The sequence below is a fragment of the Giraffa tippelskirchi genome, chromosome 7, assembly GCF_054371585.1.
Source record: "Giraffa tippelskirchi isolate mGirTip1 chromosome 7, T2T-mGirTip1v1.2.pri, whole genome shotgun sequence".
Classification (NCBI taxonomy): domain Eukaryota; kingdom Metazoa; phylum Chordata; class Mammalia; order Artiodactyla; family Giraffidae; genus Giraffa; species Giraffa tippelskirchi.
The window spans coordinates 77,124,739-77,143,715 of NC_137281.1; the positions used below are offsets into that span (position 1 = coordinate 77,124,739).

The following is an 18,977-nucleotide window of genomic DNA, read 5'->3' on the forward strand; positions in this document are numbered from 1 at the left end:
TTATTTATCCCCAAGGGCATTGAACTTCCTCCATCAACGAATGTTTTGTGTAATCGATGATGATAAATTTGCAAACTACAAAGAAATCTTATATTGTTTGTAACCATTTTCCAATGGAAAGAAAATGAAATCTAGCAGGAATCAATCATATAGTTATTCCTAAAACTTCTTATGAAAGATTTAAAATAAGAAGCCCTACTCTGAATTTTTTTGAAGATATTCTATAGTGTGTAAGTATATATTTAAGCTAGAATAATAAATTAACATTATTGACTTGGGGGAGGAGTAAGATGAGGGAAAGTAGCCAACATGGGCATTTAGCGATAACAATCATATTCAAAATTACATTATGCAAAAGCCACACTATGGTTCTACTGTAAGCAGTCAAGTTGGCAACAATAGCCCATAAATGTTTTAGGCCAAGATTATCTTTTTCATGCTTTAAAGACCCAAAGCTCTGGAATCTTCTTTAAGTGAATGTTGAAGAGTTCCAGTGGCTCAAATCTCAATTTAAAAATTCTTTGATCTCACCTATAGGCCACTTGGTGACCCATTTCTTTTCAAAAATAGGATGGCTTGTCCCGACAAGTGTGTGGGTCAGTGCCAAGTTTTTGAAGCAGAAGATTAACTCTTCCAATAGCCATAAGAAGATGCAACAATAATTTCACTGTGACACCACACTTGATAAAAGGTTTTTCCACTTCAATTATGAATTTCAAATATTATCTAAGCTTTGGTATTACATTAAGGTGAATCATCAGAAAGAAGGTAACACCTAGAGTATTATCTCCCCAACTCCACCAGTGCTTTCACTGCACTATATATAAGCAGAATGATTTTATGCTTTGGTTTTCACAGGTGGTTGAGGTGAAGCAATAAGTTAAGTATTGCTAGACTTTCTTCATTGTCTTAGTACTTTCTCTGTCTTCTTCCTCTCACCTCTCCTTATGCTTCTAAATAACATTTGTGTCAATGATGCCCAATTTTATCTGTCCTGTATACCTCTTCTCGGGCTTCCCTGGCTGCTCAGCTGTAAAGAATCCACCTGCAATGCAGGAGATACGGGTTTGATCCTTGGGTTGGGAAGACCCCTGTAGAAGGGAATGGCAACCCACTCCAGTATTCTTGCCTGGGAAATCCCCTGGACAGGAGCCTGGTGGGCTACAGTCCGGACGGTTGCAAGAGTCAGACATGACCAGTGACTAAACCACAACCACCACATCTCTTCTCAGAATACTAGATCTGTATGTATTCAACTGCCCAGTGATCTTTTGATTTGGATGCTTCATACATTTCAAATATAACATGTCCAAAATGGTTCCTGTGACCCCTACTCTGTTAAAACCTGGACCCAACTTGTAGGGAAAGAGCAAATTAGCCAAGATGTCGTGGTCAGGCTTTCTTGCCCCACGGCCTCTCGGTCTTGCCCCACACATTTTGTAAATAATGATTATGTAACAGCTGAGATCACACATAGCACTGCGCATGTGTGTCACAAGAGGCTCACTTGATGATGGCTGCTTTGTGCAATACGCCTGTACGAGCTCACCTGAAAAGCAGTGGCATTCTTGCTGCCTCATGGCTGTGTCCACTGGCTCAGACACAAGAGGAGAGAAGAGAGCGAGCCTGCTGCTGTGGCTGCTGTGCCAGCCAGGAGAGAAGAAATGCCTCTGCAGTTCCTACGGCTACTTGAGTTTTCCTGCAGCCTCTTAGCTCGCATCTTGCCTACCCGGGTTCAGAGAACAGCAAGACAACTGGAGTCACGAACAGGATCAGCCATACACAGCTCTTCCAGTTTTATCTTTTTTTTTTTTTTTGTAACAATTCATCCAGTTCTGCAATCCAGAACCTGTAGGTTACTCTCACTGCCTTTCTCACCTTCAGCCTCCTTATCCAACAAGTCCCGGGCACCCTGACTGGCATTCATCCACTGTGTTCTCTGTCCCTTAACCCCCTGGTCCAGACCACACCCCTCTGTCAACCAGGCTACTTCACTAGTCTCTTATCTGCTCTTTCACTGCCACTGGCTCCTTCCAACTTGTTCTCCACCCAAAAGTGTCTCCACTATATAAAACCCTCCAGTTCCTTCCACTGCACTTAGAATAAAACCTCAACTCTCCTTCCTATGGACACAAGGCCGAATGTGATTTGGTCCTTCCTATCAGCCTCGTGACTTATTCAGCTCCAGCATTGTGTATAACTGTTTATTACCTTGGGGCCTATGCCCAAACTGTCCTCTTCCTAGAATGTTCCTTGTTTTAGTAACGCCAACTTCTTTATGTCCCTCAAAAGTCATATTTCCTGATTTACAGTATGTGTCCATTTTTGGAGACCTTAAAAATAAGCTCTTTAAGGTGGGCCTATTCCACTGTGACAGGTATCTTTATGAAGTGGGGAACTTTAGATATAGACACATATAGAGGGAACTTGATGTGAAGGGACATAAGGAAAAGATGGTCACTCTTTGACCCAGTTGAAATGTGTGTATCTTTGAATCAGGAGACGTGTGCAAGAATGTTTATAGAATGCATTCTTCCTAATAGCCAAGAACCCCGTAACCCAAGTGTTCATCAGCTGAAGAATGGGCAAACTCTGATATACCCCTAAAATGGAGTATGATCATACGATGGACTACTATAGAGTGAAAATGAAGATAGCTTCACAAAACAGTTTGGACGAATCTCACTGACAAAAAGTCGAGCAAAAAGCAACACTATCTAGTATATGATTCCAATCAAAAGTTTTTAAAAAAATAAGCAAAACCATAGTGTCTAGGGTATTATTTAGGTGGTAAAACAATAACCAAAAAAACAAAGGCGATTGGCACAGAAGTCAAGATAGTTATGCATTTGGGGGAGAGGAGAGCTTTGTGACTAGAAAGGAGCACACAGCTTCTGGGGGGGCTAAGCTTTTATTTTTGATGGGGCAGTGGTGAGGTGGGGTTCGCTTTATAATAATTCAATAAGCTGTGCATTTATGTTTTGTATTTTTCTGATTATGTATTACATTTCCAATAAAAAAGATTTTTTAAAAAACCCTAACGTAGAGTTCTTTTATTAGAATTCTAGAAATTGCTTTTAGAATTTGGTTGCCAAAAACTTCTCTCTGGAAAATAATTTGCATGCTTGCTCTACAAAATGATGAGAACCATATAATCTAACATTTCACTTTTTTCCATTAGTTGACAGGAAATCAGAGCCAAATTTAGTATGCCAATGGAAAAACCAGTTCATCTCAGGCTTCTTATCTACACAGCTTGTTTTAATTGGCTTTTCCTTTAATTGGTGTGTGTGTGGTGTTTTACACTGTCTCTAGGTATTTTAGTATAATCTTTTGAAACTTCATCAAAAAGAAGAAAAAGATATTGCAACAGAGCATAGCATAGTGGTTAAGAGCAAGGATTCTTGAGATACTTGCTAGATGTGCGAATCTGGACAAATTACATTCTGTGCTTCAGTTTGTTCATCTCCAAAATAGAGACAATAATGATATGAACTTCACATGGTTGTCGTACAAGTTAAATGAGTGCATAGAAGAATGCCTGACATATATGAATGTTAGCTATTATTATTTGGAAGTCTGATACAAAAATCCTTCACAAAGAACTACAAAGATTTGAGTAGTTTACAAGCAAGGACATCTGAGAGTAGAACAGATGCTCCTGGATAATCTGAGAAAGCAGCCATAACCATACATATTTCCTTCTTCCAGAGAACGTAATTTCACTTACATGACACAAAATGTTATATAACAGGCAACATTTTAAATTAACAAAATCCTTACCTTCATGTTTACTCTTTGTAGAAAATATTGGATGCAGCTGAAAAAGTCAGAATTTCGATTTCCTGACTTTCTGTGGAAAGGCAGACCTAAAGCATCAAAATATAATCCAAAATTATAAAGAAGGCCAACATATTTCTAGTTAAATATGGTGGCTTGAAATGTGTTTATTGATACTCCTAAAGCCCTAACATGACATAAAGGAATAAACAAAAAAGGAGAAAGTTATGGACAAGGAAAGTCAGTAAGGGTTTGAGAGATGTATGGAAGGTAAATGACTTCAGTGGGTGGAGGAAGCTGACCTGAACGTGTGCAGGGAGACGCTGGGGGCCCATCAGCGCCTGACGGGCCAGCATCACTGGGAGGCACTGTACAATTTTGAAAGGTATGGATAAAGTGGAAAGAAGGAGCATGGTGGAAGTCTCAAATAGCCCTGCTACCTTCAAGGCCCCCCTCCCCCACAGCAAGAGTCTAGAGGCTCATCCCCTGGATAAACTGAGCCAGAGAAGATCTGGTCTCAAATAGCAGGTTCAAGAGGAGGGCCGAGGTAATGCTGAGCACTGAAGGATGCAGTTACAACCTACCTTCAGAACCACAAAGCCCCTGGCTGCCTTCTTCAGCCTGGTCCTGAGACAGCCTTCAGCTAGGCATTTACACCCACCCTCTCCAGAGGAGTCTGGAAGATCCCTTTCTGGAGAAACAGAATCGCCCCAGAGAAAAGGCCAGCACGTGGTGATATTCGGGTGTGAGGAAAGATGGAGATTTATCAAATGACCAAAGCTGGCCTCCCATCCAATCAACCTAGCCCCAAAGCCACCAGTCCCCCAGCTCTACCCTCCCTGTCCCTTTAGAGCTGCCAGGATCTGCCTGTAGAAGGTGAACAGATGGCTTTGAGTCACGGACATTTTCAGAATGTCTCCACACAATGGACAGAGACCACAACAAACAACGTTACTCAGAAAACAGAATTCAGGAAGTAGGAGGAAAAATTTTAATTTTGTCAGAAAAAATAAGGCAAAATACTGCATCCATGAAACAAGAATGTGTTGCAATAGAAAGGAATCATCTGAGAACAAGACGTGACAGAAAAACTATGATAGGTGACATTACAAATGCAATACAAGGTTTAAAAGAGAGGCAAGGAACTCTTAGAGCTGAATAAACAGCTAGGGAGACAGAAAAGTTAGAGGATTAATTCCATGGGGTTGCAAAGAGTCAGACAGGACTTAGCACCTGAACAACAACAACAATATCTGATTAATGCTGGGAGAAGTGAAGGGGAGAAAATTACTAAAGAAACCATACAAGAAACTCACGATTTTGTCTGCCACAATTTGAGTGGGTTTTTCTTTCATGTGCAATAGAATGATTCTCAGATGGTCCTCCAAGGAACATTCCAGGAAGACAAGGACCCAGAAATACTCCCTGAGTGGACGCTGTGGAGATTACTGGTTATTGTGGAGGGAGCCCTTTTCGCAGAGCAGTGGGAATAGAAGCCACAGTGGAGAAGTCTGAAGAACAAACAAAAAACTAGGAAATGGAGATAATTCATGAGCCCACAATTCTTTCACAAGTTTTTCAATGAGAGGGGAGAGATCAACTGATAGTTCTAAGGATTAAGGGTAGATGTTTATTTTTATTTTTTGGCTGCTCCAAGTGGCTTGTTGGTAGTTCCTCCATCAGATTTTGAACCCCAGGCCATGGCAGTGAAACTGTCAAGTCCTAAACACTGGGTGAGGGAGGATTTTTTTTTTAAGGTAAGAGAGACTAGGGGATGCTTGTGTGCTGATTTTTAAAAAAAGTAAATAAAAAGTAGAAGTGACTTGAAATACCAGTTGTATTCTTATCTGTTCAGGTAAGCACAAGCCTACATTTACAAAATAATGGAAAATGGAGAAGAAAATTAATTCTCTACTTCACCTTTGACTTCAATGATGGGAGTGATTTAAATTCAAAGGATTAGAGGCGGGGGGGAAAGCTTTTTTATTTCTCAAGTATCCATCTCAGTTCTCCATGATTGTATATAGATTATATATCATCTATACTCTATTGTATATAATCTATTCTTGTCATTGATGATGTGCAGTTGCTCAGTCGTGTCTGACTCTTTGCGACGCCATGGACTGCAGCATGCCAGGCTTCCCTGTCAATGGTCATTAATGAACTTTTCTAGAGAAAGTTCCAACTCTTCTCCCACAGTTTTTCAATGATTTCCTGTGTCACTATTACATGGGTTTGATTAGTCCACATTTAAGGTCAGTCCTTGTGTTGTCCATTTGCTCAACAGATAATTTAACCCTTCAGCATGCCGACAATATGCCCTGTGGATGCACAAGTGTCTGCGATGTGTCACAGGGCTCAGAGGGACTGGCTGGGCACAGCATTAGACACACCTCCCCCCGGCCACCTCCCTAATGCCCCCACCCCGAGCCCCGAGCCCACACACAAAAGTTGTTCGCTGCAGCCAGGGTACACATGGCCCTCAGGATGAGACAAAGGGACCCAGAAAACAACACCATGAGGAAGGGTGGGGCCCACACTGCCAAGAGTTCCAGAAAGCACTGTTGCTTGGTGATCCAGGAGCCCCCCCGCCACGGAAGTGGGGGCCACTGAGGTTGCTTATTCAGCTCAGGCTGATTCTAACAATCCGAAGTCTTCCTGTGGGAGTTACTGTCCTACTCGTTCTACCAAACGCTACAACTGGCCTTCTGGGGAATCTATGTGAAGAGCACATGTTACCAGCACACCAGCCAATCCAAGGGCCAAGGCCCCTGCGAAATCACACAACTATAATCCTCATCTCCCCTGAACCAGCGACAGCATCACAGCTGCCATCCAGGGGCCACTGGAAAGCAGTGTGACAAGACCTGAGGGGGTCTCAGCCCCATGAAACCCCACTCCTATCCAGGCCTCAAGAGGTCAGATGTGATGGGAGGAGGCTGGGGACGTTGCTGAGACCTGGGCCTGCCAAACTCCAGTTTGGAAATAAAAGCCATGTTAGACTGAGTGTTCGTGGAGCTTCCAGAAAAAAGCCTAATTTACCCCCTTGGCCGTGACTGCTTCACTGGAAGAACCTGATTCAACTTTAATCAAGAATCTGCTGTGACAAATGTTCTCTTGTATGAAGTATCTGCCATTTCAGTAGCCATCAAGGGAAAATATGCGAACAGTAAAAGGAGCAGTAATGAACAAGAAGTCTTTCCCAGTCACAGCAACTGCTTCTACCCAAGAAATAATTTCTATTTTTTCAAATGCAAATAAGAATGGAAATGTAACATAGTCCTTTCCACCACGGAACAGGCTTTTGTTATTGTGGCCAAGTTCCACAATAATCATAAATGCCTCGCGTTCACTCCCATGCTGAGGTCTGATCCTGACGTTTCCTCACAGTAGGCCACAGCTGAGAATCTGTGGTCTTTCTCTCAGCTAGAATCCAACAATTTTACAGCTTTCATTAAAAAACAAAAAAGTCCAGCAGGCTAATTAAGCGTAGGCTTAGGATCTGGCTAGAGATTTTGGGCTTCATATTTTTCAATAAGTGATAAGCCAGAGTATTAAAGTGGAGAGACTCCTGGAGAGCACTGATTTTTAGTTCTGCTTATGCTGTGTGCGCTTGGACCAGTCACTTACCCTCTCTGGGCCTCAGCTTCCTGCTCTGGGAATTTGGACAGGAGAATCTCTGACGTTCCTTCCAAATCTCACATCTTTTGATTCTATAAGTGGTGCCAACTAAAACTGGTCACTCCATGTAGCCTATAAAGAAGGTACCCTACAGCTTTCTGTTTTCCGAGTGTTAAGTCACTTCAGCACTGTCCAATTCTTTGCAACCCCCATGGACTGTAGCCACCAGGCTCCCCTGTTCATGGGAGTCTCCAGGCAAGAATACTGGAGTGGGTTGCCATGCTCTTCTCCAGGGGATCTTCCTGATCCAGGGATTGAACCCACAGCTCTTACATCTCCTGCAATGGCAGGTGGGTTCTTTACCACTAGCACTACCTGGGAAAGCCCTCTTAGTTTCTGAATGGACATTCAAAATGTAGAAAGGACTCCACCCCTGAGTAGACACGTACCACCTTGGACAGAGTAAAGGAAGAAATCAGTGTTAAGAAGCATGATTTGCTAAAAAGACAGAAAGTGGCCCACCATCGTGTACTTGCCTTTGCAGAACCAGCTGGTTCTCAGGACTCCGGAGGGCTGCAGAAGGGCAGGGAATAAGCAGAGCTCAGCTGCCCCTGTACACCTGGCACCGCTCCCAAGGTAGTTCTTTGTTTCGGGCTTTACCTGGAAACAGAAGATAAATTCTTTTCCTCCAAATTCACATATGCTGCTCAGAAACTAAAGGGCTTTCCAGAATGTTTAAGAACATTTGGGTTCATCAACCCTTTTTTGACGGTATGGCCATGTAAAACTGATCTGCTGCCCATTATGTGTTTTAAGTCTCAGGCTCAACAGTCAAGAGCTTACAAAAAAATTTTCCCTGATAACTTTGAGAAACAATTTACATAAGGTGTAGTCATTTAACGGAGAAGGAAATGGCAAGCCACTCCACTATTCTTGCCTAGAGAATCCTGTGGACAGAGGAGCCTGGTGGGCTGCTGTCCATAGGGTCGCACAGAGTCAGACACGACTGAAGCGACTTAGCAGCAGCAGCAGCAGCAGCAGCAGTAGCAGCAGTAGCCATTTAAAGTGTACATTTTGATGAACATTGACAGTTGCATATGCCTGTGAAACTACAGAACACCACTTCCCTCCACCCTTCCCCTGCCCTTGTACCCTTCTACAGTCCACAAGCAACCACTGACCTCCCTCTGTAATAGTAATGGATTAGTTTGCATTCTTCAGAATATACAGTATGTAATCTTGTGTCTGGCTTCTTTGATTCAGCTTAATACATGTTATCACATGTACCGATTTGTTCCTTTTCATTGCTCAATAATAATTCATTGTATGGATGTACAACTTTTCATTTATTCATTTAGCTATTAATGGACATTGGGTTGTTTCCAGCTTGGGGGTATTGGGAATAAAGCTGCTGATACAACACTCTCTGTGGACATGTTTTTATTTCTCTTGAATAAGCAGCTAGGAGTAGAATGGCTGGGTCATATGGTAGGTGTGTGTTTCCAAAGGTCTGAAGTTTTTCAGACAATAAAAATGATTTGCAGGCCCACCTTTGCCCTTAGATGATAGAAACTTGAGAGTTTTTTTCGAGGCAATGATTCTTAACCTTTTCCTTCCCTGAATGTATTGAATATTCTAAAGATGGAAGAAGAGGTTGAAAGAAGTTATAGACCATTTTCCTCATTTGCAAGGGGGGGAAACAGGAGCCTGGGGAGGTGAAGGGTCTGTCAATAGCAGAGTCGCAAGGACGGCTAAAACTGTTGGCAGCTCCTATGTGTGTGAATAACACTGAAGGGCAAACACAAGTGTGTGGAATTGTTCATGGATGGAAATGTCATGAAAAACTGTACAGTCCTAAGACCTGGCTCATATTGTCAGAGTTAGAAACGATCCAGCCATCATTTACACTGGATGACATATCTTCTCCACCTAGAACTGTCGGAAAAAAATCATTTTTAGCATTAACTTCTCACCAAACCCCAGAAGCCCCTGAGACTTAACAGACGTGCAGAGAAGATCACTTCTCTCAGGCCAGCACCGCCCACTAAAGGGCTGGGCCCTTGAGTGGAGCAGATCAGTGCCACTCTGGGCACCATTTCACACCTTCACCAGATGCAAAACCGCTAGTAATGAATTCATTCAAGAGGAATCCAGTATTGAAATATTTGTTCCCTTTTTCATTCTTGTTTGCAATAAAAATGGAATAAAACCATTAATTGACCACATCTCTTTCTTAATCCAAAACATAAGGCTAACCAAATTCTAATTTAAAAAAAATCAATTTGTGTGTGCTTTCTGTTGTCAATACTATGCATAATTCTTGAAGGGATATTTATAAAGTCATCTTTAGCAGTAACAATGAATCTTACTTTAGACAGGATACCACTGGATGCATCACATTTTAAGTACTGTAATCAGGTAGGTCAGAAAATATGTATTTAATAGAAAAAACATGTCATATGTAAGTACTTAACCAAAACCCAACAACAAATAAAATTACTTTCATTCCTCTCAGAACAAAAAAACTTTGATAATACGTGACATGAAAAGAGTACATTTGTCAAGTCTTTCTTGGTATGACTGTTTTTCACAACATACAAAGTGAAAAGAACTGGAATGAAATTAGAAAATTCTTTAGAGATGATAGAAATAATAGGAATAGTAATAGAGAGGAAGAAATAACAGCTTATTGAAAAGCTGTTTCAATTCACATTTACAAATTCTCAAAGGGAATCTAGGTTCTGCAAAGAAAGCAGAAGCCCCCATTATCATGCAGTTGCTTTCAGAGCCCGAAGATAAAGTTGAATCTCAAAAGTATTTCTGAGCTATCCATACTGCAGATTTTCAAGGAATCCTACATATTCTTGCTCTGAAGAGCTGCTGCCAGCTCCAAGTCTGCAACAAACCCTAACCTAGGGTTTAGACAAGGTGAAATGAAAATCTTCATTTAAAATCTGTGGATTCCAGTCAGGCTCAAGTGGAAGGAGTTCTTTACTAGCGACTACATCTGGGGAAAGGCTAAGGAGGTTCTCTAGGTGGTGGAAGGGTTATGTCATCACCTCTGTTACCACTGACCTCCTCATTTGACCCCAACACCAGCAACCCTGGGACTCTTTCCAGAGGGAAAAGGAGGCAGGAACAGGAATGCCCTGTAGTAGGAGTGCCAAGCTTCCAGAAACCCCAAGGTCTGGTTTTCCAAAAACCTGTCCCTGAGGCTCCTCTGAGTTCACATGAATTAATCTATCCTGGCTCGAGTGGGAAGCTGTATTTGGAGAGTTGTTCAATCATCAAATGCAAATTTCCTCACATGTATTTCCCCCATTATGTATAAAGATCTCAGGAATCAAGGCATTAGATGGGAGGTGTGAGCACTGCATGGATTCTTAGCTTTGCTTTTTTTTATCCCAAAGTGATGGCACAGCCTTGGGGTCAGATGATCAAGCAGGCAACAGAAAGGACTGAATGAGTCCTGGTCAGTAATTTAGGAATCTTCCTAAGGACCCTGCCCTGGAGATTCGATCAATGGCCACCATGCTCCAGTCTTGTTACAGCCTCTTAAGTGAGCAGTCACTCCATTTTTTGGATTATCTTTCTACTTCTTTTTCTCTCATTGTTGAGGTCAGCAAAGAAAAATATGCCTCTTAGAGAAAAAAAGGAGTCACACCCATCCAATTCAAACTAAACTCCATCCTTTGTTAGTTACATGACATTGGGTGACCACTGGTTTCCTGGGGTCCCTGGGTGCTTCCCTTTGAAGCAGAACAACTACAGCCCTTCCCAGGACTGTTACAAGGACCAAATGACCTGATGTTCGGGTCCAATACAAGCTCTGTGGTTAATAAAAGTTCTTACTCGCCTCCCTTGAAGCTACTGCTCTTTCAAACAGAATGCTATCAATTAAAACTAGAATTACAGGTTTGAGACATCCCAATTTGATGATTAAATCATTAGCTAAAACGAAAGTTTAGACCGTTTCCCTTTTTGCAGGAACCCAAGCTAGTGTTTAGCAGGCATGGGTTGAGCCCCCAAGCTACATTAAGTCCTACATTGAGCCTTATTCAAAGGAGAATCTCATCCAACTCTGTTCAGGTGGCTCAGTGCCAACTGAGTTGGGAGAATTAAAGCAATGGTGGTTGGTGACTGCCTTCTAACCCAGCATATCTGGCTTAAAGATTAAGCGAGTAGCAAGGAGAGGAAAAGGAGAATCGCGTGGTGTACTCTTCACTCTCTGAAGAAGGCTGCATTCTCCCCAGGGGCCAATCTTCAGCAGGACTCTTGGGGACAACTTTGGTCTTGACAAAATCTCTTTCAATGGTTCACTCTTTCACTTTGGGGGGGAGACTAGTACTAATCTTCCTCACTGGTGATGGGAACAGTGGATCCTGACACCTAAAAAAGAGGTGAGAGTCCAACAGACTTGACAAATGAAAGCATGCCCCGTTACGGACTTAGCAGTACAGGGGAATCGATGCTAGTATTTATTTCTGTTGAGTTCTTGCTTGTGATAGTCAAAAGTCAGAGTGAGAAGCTTGTCATCAGTTCTGACATGAAATATGGAGAAAAAAATTTATATCAGTGACTTGTAAGATTAGCGGACATCATTCTAACCAACATGGCCATGAAAGATATAGGACAGACAAAAAAGGAAAGCTTTTTATCACTTCACTGAGGTTACCTTGTTTTCTTAAATGCTCTATATCATCGAGCAATCACATGTTTAAGTTGTGCTATTGTTAATATATGGGTTGACTATGGAGAAAAGGGGCTTCCCTGGTGGCTCAACTGGTAAAGAATCCACCTGCAGTGTGGGAGATCTGGGTTCAATCTCTGGGCTGGGAAGATCCCCTGGAGAAGGGAAAGGCTACCCACTCCAGTATTCTGGCCTGGAGAATTCCATGGACTGTATAGTCCATGGGGTCGCAAAGAGTTGGACACGACTGAGCAACTTTCACTTCATGGAAAAAAAAGATGTTCTGAATTATTCAACAGAATGAACTTTGCAAATAATAAATGAAGACAGAAGTTACTGACAGACCAATGGTCAGCCTTAGACATTCAGGTTAAAAAAATCCCTGCAAAATTATGATGACGTATCCTTTCTGCCAAAATTAAAAAAAAAAAAGATTTGGAGTAGTTTATTATAAAAGTATAAGTAATATCAGACCACTATAACAAAACCAAACTACTGATAAAAAACAAACAAACAAACAAAAAAACCCCCAGAAAATAGGGACAAATAAATAAGGGCCAAAAGGAAGAAAAAAAACCTAGAATTCTAAGACTCTCTATCTGAGGAACCCTACAGCAATGAAGCCCAAAATCTGGTCTTGAGCTTCCTGGCAGCCAAGGTGATAAGGGAATAATGGATTTATGTAGTTGTTGATGCTTAGACATAAGAAGCCCAGGCCAAAAGAACAAAATAATATTTTAGTCTTAATCTCTGAAAATAAATTGTGAGAGATCTTTTCTTAAAAGGGGAACTGGGTTAGATAGTGGAAAAAAAAATCCTGACAGCTCCTTGGCATAACATGCAGAAATGTTCTCTGCATACATGAACCATGATCTACCTTGCAGGAGCACTATGGAAATAAGTAAGGCTTTGCCATTTTAACACAAATTAGGCCCTGGCAGTGGAAATCTTGACATCTTCAGGCAACCAGAACATGGCCTCAAGTTTGGACATGAGGAAGATAACTTCCTGGATAATGAGAAAAGTTATCACAAAGTTTTTAGTTTGTACCCATGAATTCGCCTGGGCTGGATTCTGTTGATTCAGTATAAAACAAATGAGTTATCAATTTGATTATCTGGTATCAACTGTTAGTTCCCTATTTTGGACCTTTCCTCACAGGCTCTTGTCTAACTCCATTTTCTCTGAACACTCAGTTACGTGTCAGTGATTCCAGGACTCTGGTCCTGTCCTCCTTACCCACCTTCATCCACTCACTGCTTCACCAATAGCCTGTCTTCTGGTAACTTTCAAACTCATTTCGCTAGCCTGCACTTATCTCCCAAGCTTCAGATCCATAAAGCTTCTGGAGAAGTACCTCAATGTCACCAGGTACTGGAGTTATCTTTCTTTAGATCCAGTCTAGAAACCTTGCGGTCTTCCAGACAGCTACCAAGTCCTACAATGTACTGCTAGTGGATACATGTTCCCAGGCCACAACTAGACTGTGCAAACAATATAATGTTATTCTAAAATACCTTCTGCATAGCAGCTGAAACATTGTTTTTGTCAACTCAAGATAAACCCAGCCAATCAGAATTTCCCAGCTGAAACCACCTCCTCCCTGCGATTACAATTAAGTTCACCTCATTATCAAGCACTTGGGGGTCTAGGGGAGTGCGGATCTTGGTTATTGAGCCACTTCTGTTGATGTTGCATTTGCTTACATGGCTGGGTCCCCTCTGGCCCTGGTCACTCACATGCTTCCGAGCCAGCATCCACCGATGTCCATCTGGTCGCTGGTGCCACATCCATGCAGGTGACCTTCTGTCCTGATTCACTGGCTCCCTTGCCAGTGGCATGTGCCTGCTAGAGAGGGTGAGGCAGGGAAAATTCTCAGCTCCTCCCTTGGCCAGCTTGGACCCCCAAGAAACCTCCAGGCAAAGCTTGGAAACTGAAGCAGTTTGATGTCTTCTGCACTTTGATTCTCCATCCTCTCTGCAGACTCACTTATTTGTTCGCCAAACTCTGATCTCAGGCTGGTGTGTTGGTAGGAGAGGCACTGCTCAGGCCTTTTCTTGGTAACTCTTGCCACCCTCTCCTCCTCTCATTTCCCTTCAATTTCTCTTCCTTGTTTCATGGGGAGGGGGGTGTCTTTTTAAAAAGGGGAGAAATCCAAAAGTAAAGAGCTGGCTCTGTTTACTATAGTACCGATCCAATCCCAAGGGCCAGAGAAGAGGATGTTTGTGCTGTTGCCTGAATTGGGGGGCGGGGGCAGAGAGAAGGGCTGCCCTGGTGGCTCAGTGGTAAAGAACCCACCTGCCAATGCAGGAGACGAGGTTCGATCCCTGGGTTGGGAAGATCTCCTGGTGAAAGAAATGGCAACCTGCTCCAGTATTCTTGCCTAGAGAATCTCATGGACAGAGGAGCCTGGCGGGCTACAGTCTATGGGGTTGAAAAGAGTCACACACACCTTAGCAACTAAATAGCAACAAAGTGCGGAAAGGAGCAATAAATGCCAGAGGAGAAGCAGAAATTAAAACTTTCAACATGTCATCTCAACACATATCTCCCGAGTATCTTTTGTATTTGGTTCAGCTATTTTCACATCATTTCCACTTTCCTTTTTCTATTTTTTTTTTTTGGTCTCTTACCTGGATTGCTACACTTGACATGTAACACTGTGTGAGTTTAAGGTGTACAACTGATGATTTGATACATGTATATATTGTGAAATGATCACCACAGTAGGGTTAGTTAACACTTCCATCATCTCACATAGTCTTGAATTTTTTCTTGATACTGTGGCCAGAGTGACTTGACTTCCTTTCTCTAAAATGTAAATCCAGTCCCATTACTGTCCTCCTCTGAGGTTTTGGTGGCTTTTCATCCCCTTAGGGAAAGTCAGAACTGCTGAGGACACACGATAAGGTCCCATCTGGAGCCTGTCCACCTATCTGCTCTGGTGCTCCAAGCTAAGCCGCTGAGCATGAGACTGAATGTGAGCCCATGGCTCTGTTCTTGTGATGAGCCTTTCTGCTCGGCTCTCCACCCATCCACCTGATCTTTGAAGTACGTGGCTAGTCCCCTTTTATATCTCGGCTCAAAGGCCCCCTCCTCAATGACTCTATCTCCCCACTCCCTGTATGACCCCCAGAAGTTATAATTCCTTTTATGATAAGGTTAATGTTGTATTGCACTTACTGGCTAACACATGTTTCCTTCAGAGTATAATCTTCTTGAGGTAGGGAATGTATCTTATCATCTTTGCACTCCTAGGGCCCAGCACAATTCCTTGTGACATTGTAGGTGCTCATAAAATGTTTGACTCAATGAGCAGCCAACTGGCAGGGAATGGATCAGAAGCAAAGCCACCATTAAGGTGACAAAAGACTCCTGGAAAAGTGAGTCTTGAAAAGTGAGTCTTAAAAAGTGAGGTTAAAGTGAGTCTTTAAACTCCTGGGACACACCACAGTTTCAGCATCTTCTCATTTCTCCTTTCCTTCTTAAACTTATGTCCTTCTTTCCTGCTTTGAAGGCTCTAAGCAGAGCACTTTGAGTTTTAAACTGTCCTACACACACTTGGGGTCCTCCAGGCAGCCCCAGATGGTGGCCTTGGACAGTTGGTATACCAAGTCACTATGCAAAGGTAAACATTTACACCAAGAGTCCTCTCTTTTCTATGGCAGTAAGCGTGTTCAGTCACTCAGCACATTTCCCAGAGCAATGACTACGTCCAAAGCATGTTGCTAGGTGTTGCATGTAGTATAATTCAGAAGGATTTTCATCAAGACCAGTTAAGATTTTTTTTGAATTTTAGTTTTCAGGAAAAGCTATTTATCCAGAGTTCATTCTTACTGCAGACATGAGAGGGACTGTGGAACATTTGGTAACTGGGTAGTAAACAATCTTGAATACCTCTAGCACTTAACAAAATAGCATCATGGTCTGAAAGAAGGGGTAGAACAAAAAAGCAAGAAAAAAATACAGGAATGCTTAAATAAACCATCACCCAATACACTGAAGAAGTTAAAAAGCATGAGGCAAGTCTACGTGCACTAACTTGGACAGATCTTCCCAAGAGATTAAGAATAGCAATTGTATAACAAAACATACCATTTGATAAAATTTATGCACCTCCTCCCCTCAAACACAACTAGTTATTTCTATAAGCACATATATACTGTATACAAATACATATAAAAATGCTAAAGGGATATACATGAAACAGATTATAGTAGTAATTCCTAGGATTGGAACTGAAAGATCAAGGGTGATTTTTGCTTTATCTGTACTATTAAAGATATTTGCAAAAGGAAATGAACCACTTCCATAATTTAAGTGAAAATAAAGGATTTTTTCCTTAAAAAGGAGAGAAGCAGAGAGATAAGTATTCAAAAACATAATGTTTTTGAAAGAAAAAATGATTTTTCTCATGAAGTAATACTTGTTAAATATCGTGAGTTGGTAAATTTTTGTACCTGCCTTCTTACAAAAGGTCTGCAGTTCATAGTTCAGACATGATGCAGTGGGAAGGGAACAGGATGAGCAGGCAAAGGACCTGTGTTCTACTCTGTGTTCTGTCTCTTACTTGGTTCATCTCTTAATATTGCTGAATCTCAGACTCTATAAAATCTATAAAATGGGGATAACAGTAACACTAAAGTCATAACACTGCTGTGAAAACTGGCTGTGAGCTGCTGTGAGGAGGACATATGCCACAGACAGTGATGTTCTGTACTATTATATATAACACGGGATTTTAATGCACAGGACATATTCTAAAATAAAGGCTCTGCCAAAGGAGACCAAGACTAATCATTACATAAGAACAATATGAACAAAAGTGGTTTAAAAGTAAGAGTTTATTTGACAATTCACAAGTGATTTGCAAATTTTATGGATTAGTTGGAGCCAAATTTGAAAACCAGAAGCTCCTCTTTTCTTCCTGGAATATCTAACATGCTCTAATTTGTTGCCCAAGTAGTGCAAGTCATGTCTACTCAAGGAATTCAAGCTAATTTTAACTCAAACTAGAAATAAAAATCAAATATACCATACAGCATTCTAAAACCAAGTACAGAGAGTATTTTGTTGTTGTTGTCCTTGTTTGAGATCATTTATACCAGAGATAATTTGTATACAGTGACCTGTTTATGAATCAATAGGAAAAAGAATAAGGATCATTTAAGATTAACAGAAATATTAACTCTCTAAACTTTCTATAGCAATGAAAACACAAATGCCATCTGGTCCTAGTGGTGAATTCAGTATCAAAATAACACATTTTAAAAAGATACATGTAATACACTCAAGCCTCTAGAACTTGACTTTGAGGAGAGGCAGCTCAGCCACAGAAAAGGTAATAAGCCAAGTTCTACTAGGAAAGAGTGACCCCCTCCCCATCCCTATAGCTTTTTCGAAATGACACCTACATGGAAAACCAATATATTAACAGAATGGTATGTAACATTTAATTGAAATAATACGTCAATAAGAAAAGTGAAGCTATATGAAAAATAAACAGCATTCGAGGTTTACAGAAGACAGATATTATCGTATGTTGATCCTATTTCTATATTTTGTTTCATTTGCACAGTTTTGAGAAATTTCTGATTCACATTAAGAAATGGTAGTGGTTCTTTTCTAGTTCACCTTGAAATACCAAGATGCTCTTCAGTTTACCAGAGATGGCTTGATGTTGGCATCTGCACAAAAACAGTTAGCCTGGTACTGATATTTGGCATATTTCAATGTTTTAAAATGTTATAAACTGCATATCTGAGTTTGTTCATTTTCAATTTTATGTTAAAATATATCAATCAAATATTAATGAAAGGTCTCAGCAGAACATACTTGGAATATCATTGCCTCAAGACAAGAGTTGATATGTCAGTTTTTTAATCTCATGTGAAATCTGGCTTTCTGAAACTCTACCCTGGGCTTCCGTGAGTCCCCCACTCTGGCTGTCTACTCATCACTCTTGGTCATTCCTTCTGTTTCTTTCGCAAGCTCTCGTCTTACACCTGGCCCAAAGTGACATTTTCATCTTGTAATCACCCCATTTTTCATGCCCTCAATTATAATTACATATGCTGACAATCCCCAAATATCTTATCTCCAGCTCATCAATTTTTCTCCTAAGACCCAACTAGAATCATATCTCCACTCAGATATGCCAGAGGTATCTTAAACTTAAAACAGATCTAACCCATCATTCATCTTATTTTGTCTTGCCTTCACCAAAACTAAGCCATTCCCCATCTTGAATTCACTGTCTCAGTAAATGGGATTGTTGACCTGGTTGTCCAACTCAAGAGAGCTAGGAATCAGCCTGTATTCTCTTTTTTCTTTTTTGCCATGTACTGACTCTACCAAGAAGCCGTACTCATTCTACCTGCCAAACGCTCTCTGAATCCCTTTTACCTTCTCTATTCCAGCAGAGCCACATAATGCAGCCTCTTAACAGAGACGACTATGATCTCTAGAGCTATCTAGGCTCTATTTTCTTTTTTTGGTCATGCCATGTAGCATGTGGGATCTTAGTTCCCCATGCCCCCTGTAATGGAAGTGCAGAGTCTAACCACTGGACCACCAAGGGGAGCCTCAATACCTAGATTTTTAAACCATATATTTTAACACTACATTACTTCTCTACAAAAATAATCCTTCAATATCTCCAGATTATTTCAGAATAAAACCCAAATCTTTCATGTGCTTAATAAGTCTTTCCTGATCTACCCTTTGCCTACTCTTCAATCACTATCTTTTGCCATCCACCCTTCCCTAACACCGTATGTGTCAGTATACTAACGCATTCCAATTTTCTGAATGTCTCAATGCTTTCATCCATCCAAGTCTTTGCACAGGACACACTCTACAATTCTCACACCCTTTCTTATACTAG

General features: G+C 41.3%; 1 protein-coding gene across 5 annotated transcripts in view; it reads right to left on the reverse strand.

Moving 5' to 3' along the window:
- HOMER1 (homer scaffold protein 1) overlaps positions 1-18,977 on the reverse strand; it is a 213,948-nt gene that overhangs the window by 61,460 nt on the left and 133,511 nt on the right. For 3 of the 5 annotated variants that reach the window (XM_081505966.1, XM_081505965.1, XM_081505963.1), the window contains exons 9-10: positions 7,938-8,061; positions 3,784-3,869 (exon numbers count right to left, since the gene is read on the reverse strand). In XM_081505966.1, coding sequence (XP_081362092.1) covers positions 3,784-3,869; positions 7,938-8,061 — 210 coding nt within the window. Of the gene's footprint in view, positions 1-1,549; positions 1,726-3,783; positions 3,870-4,757; positions 5,292-7,937; positions 8,062-18,977 lie in introns of those variants that run through there. The other 2 variants (XM_081505964.1, XM_081505968.1) reach the window with 2 other exon arrangements.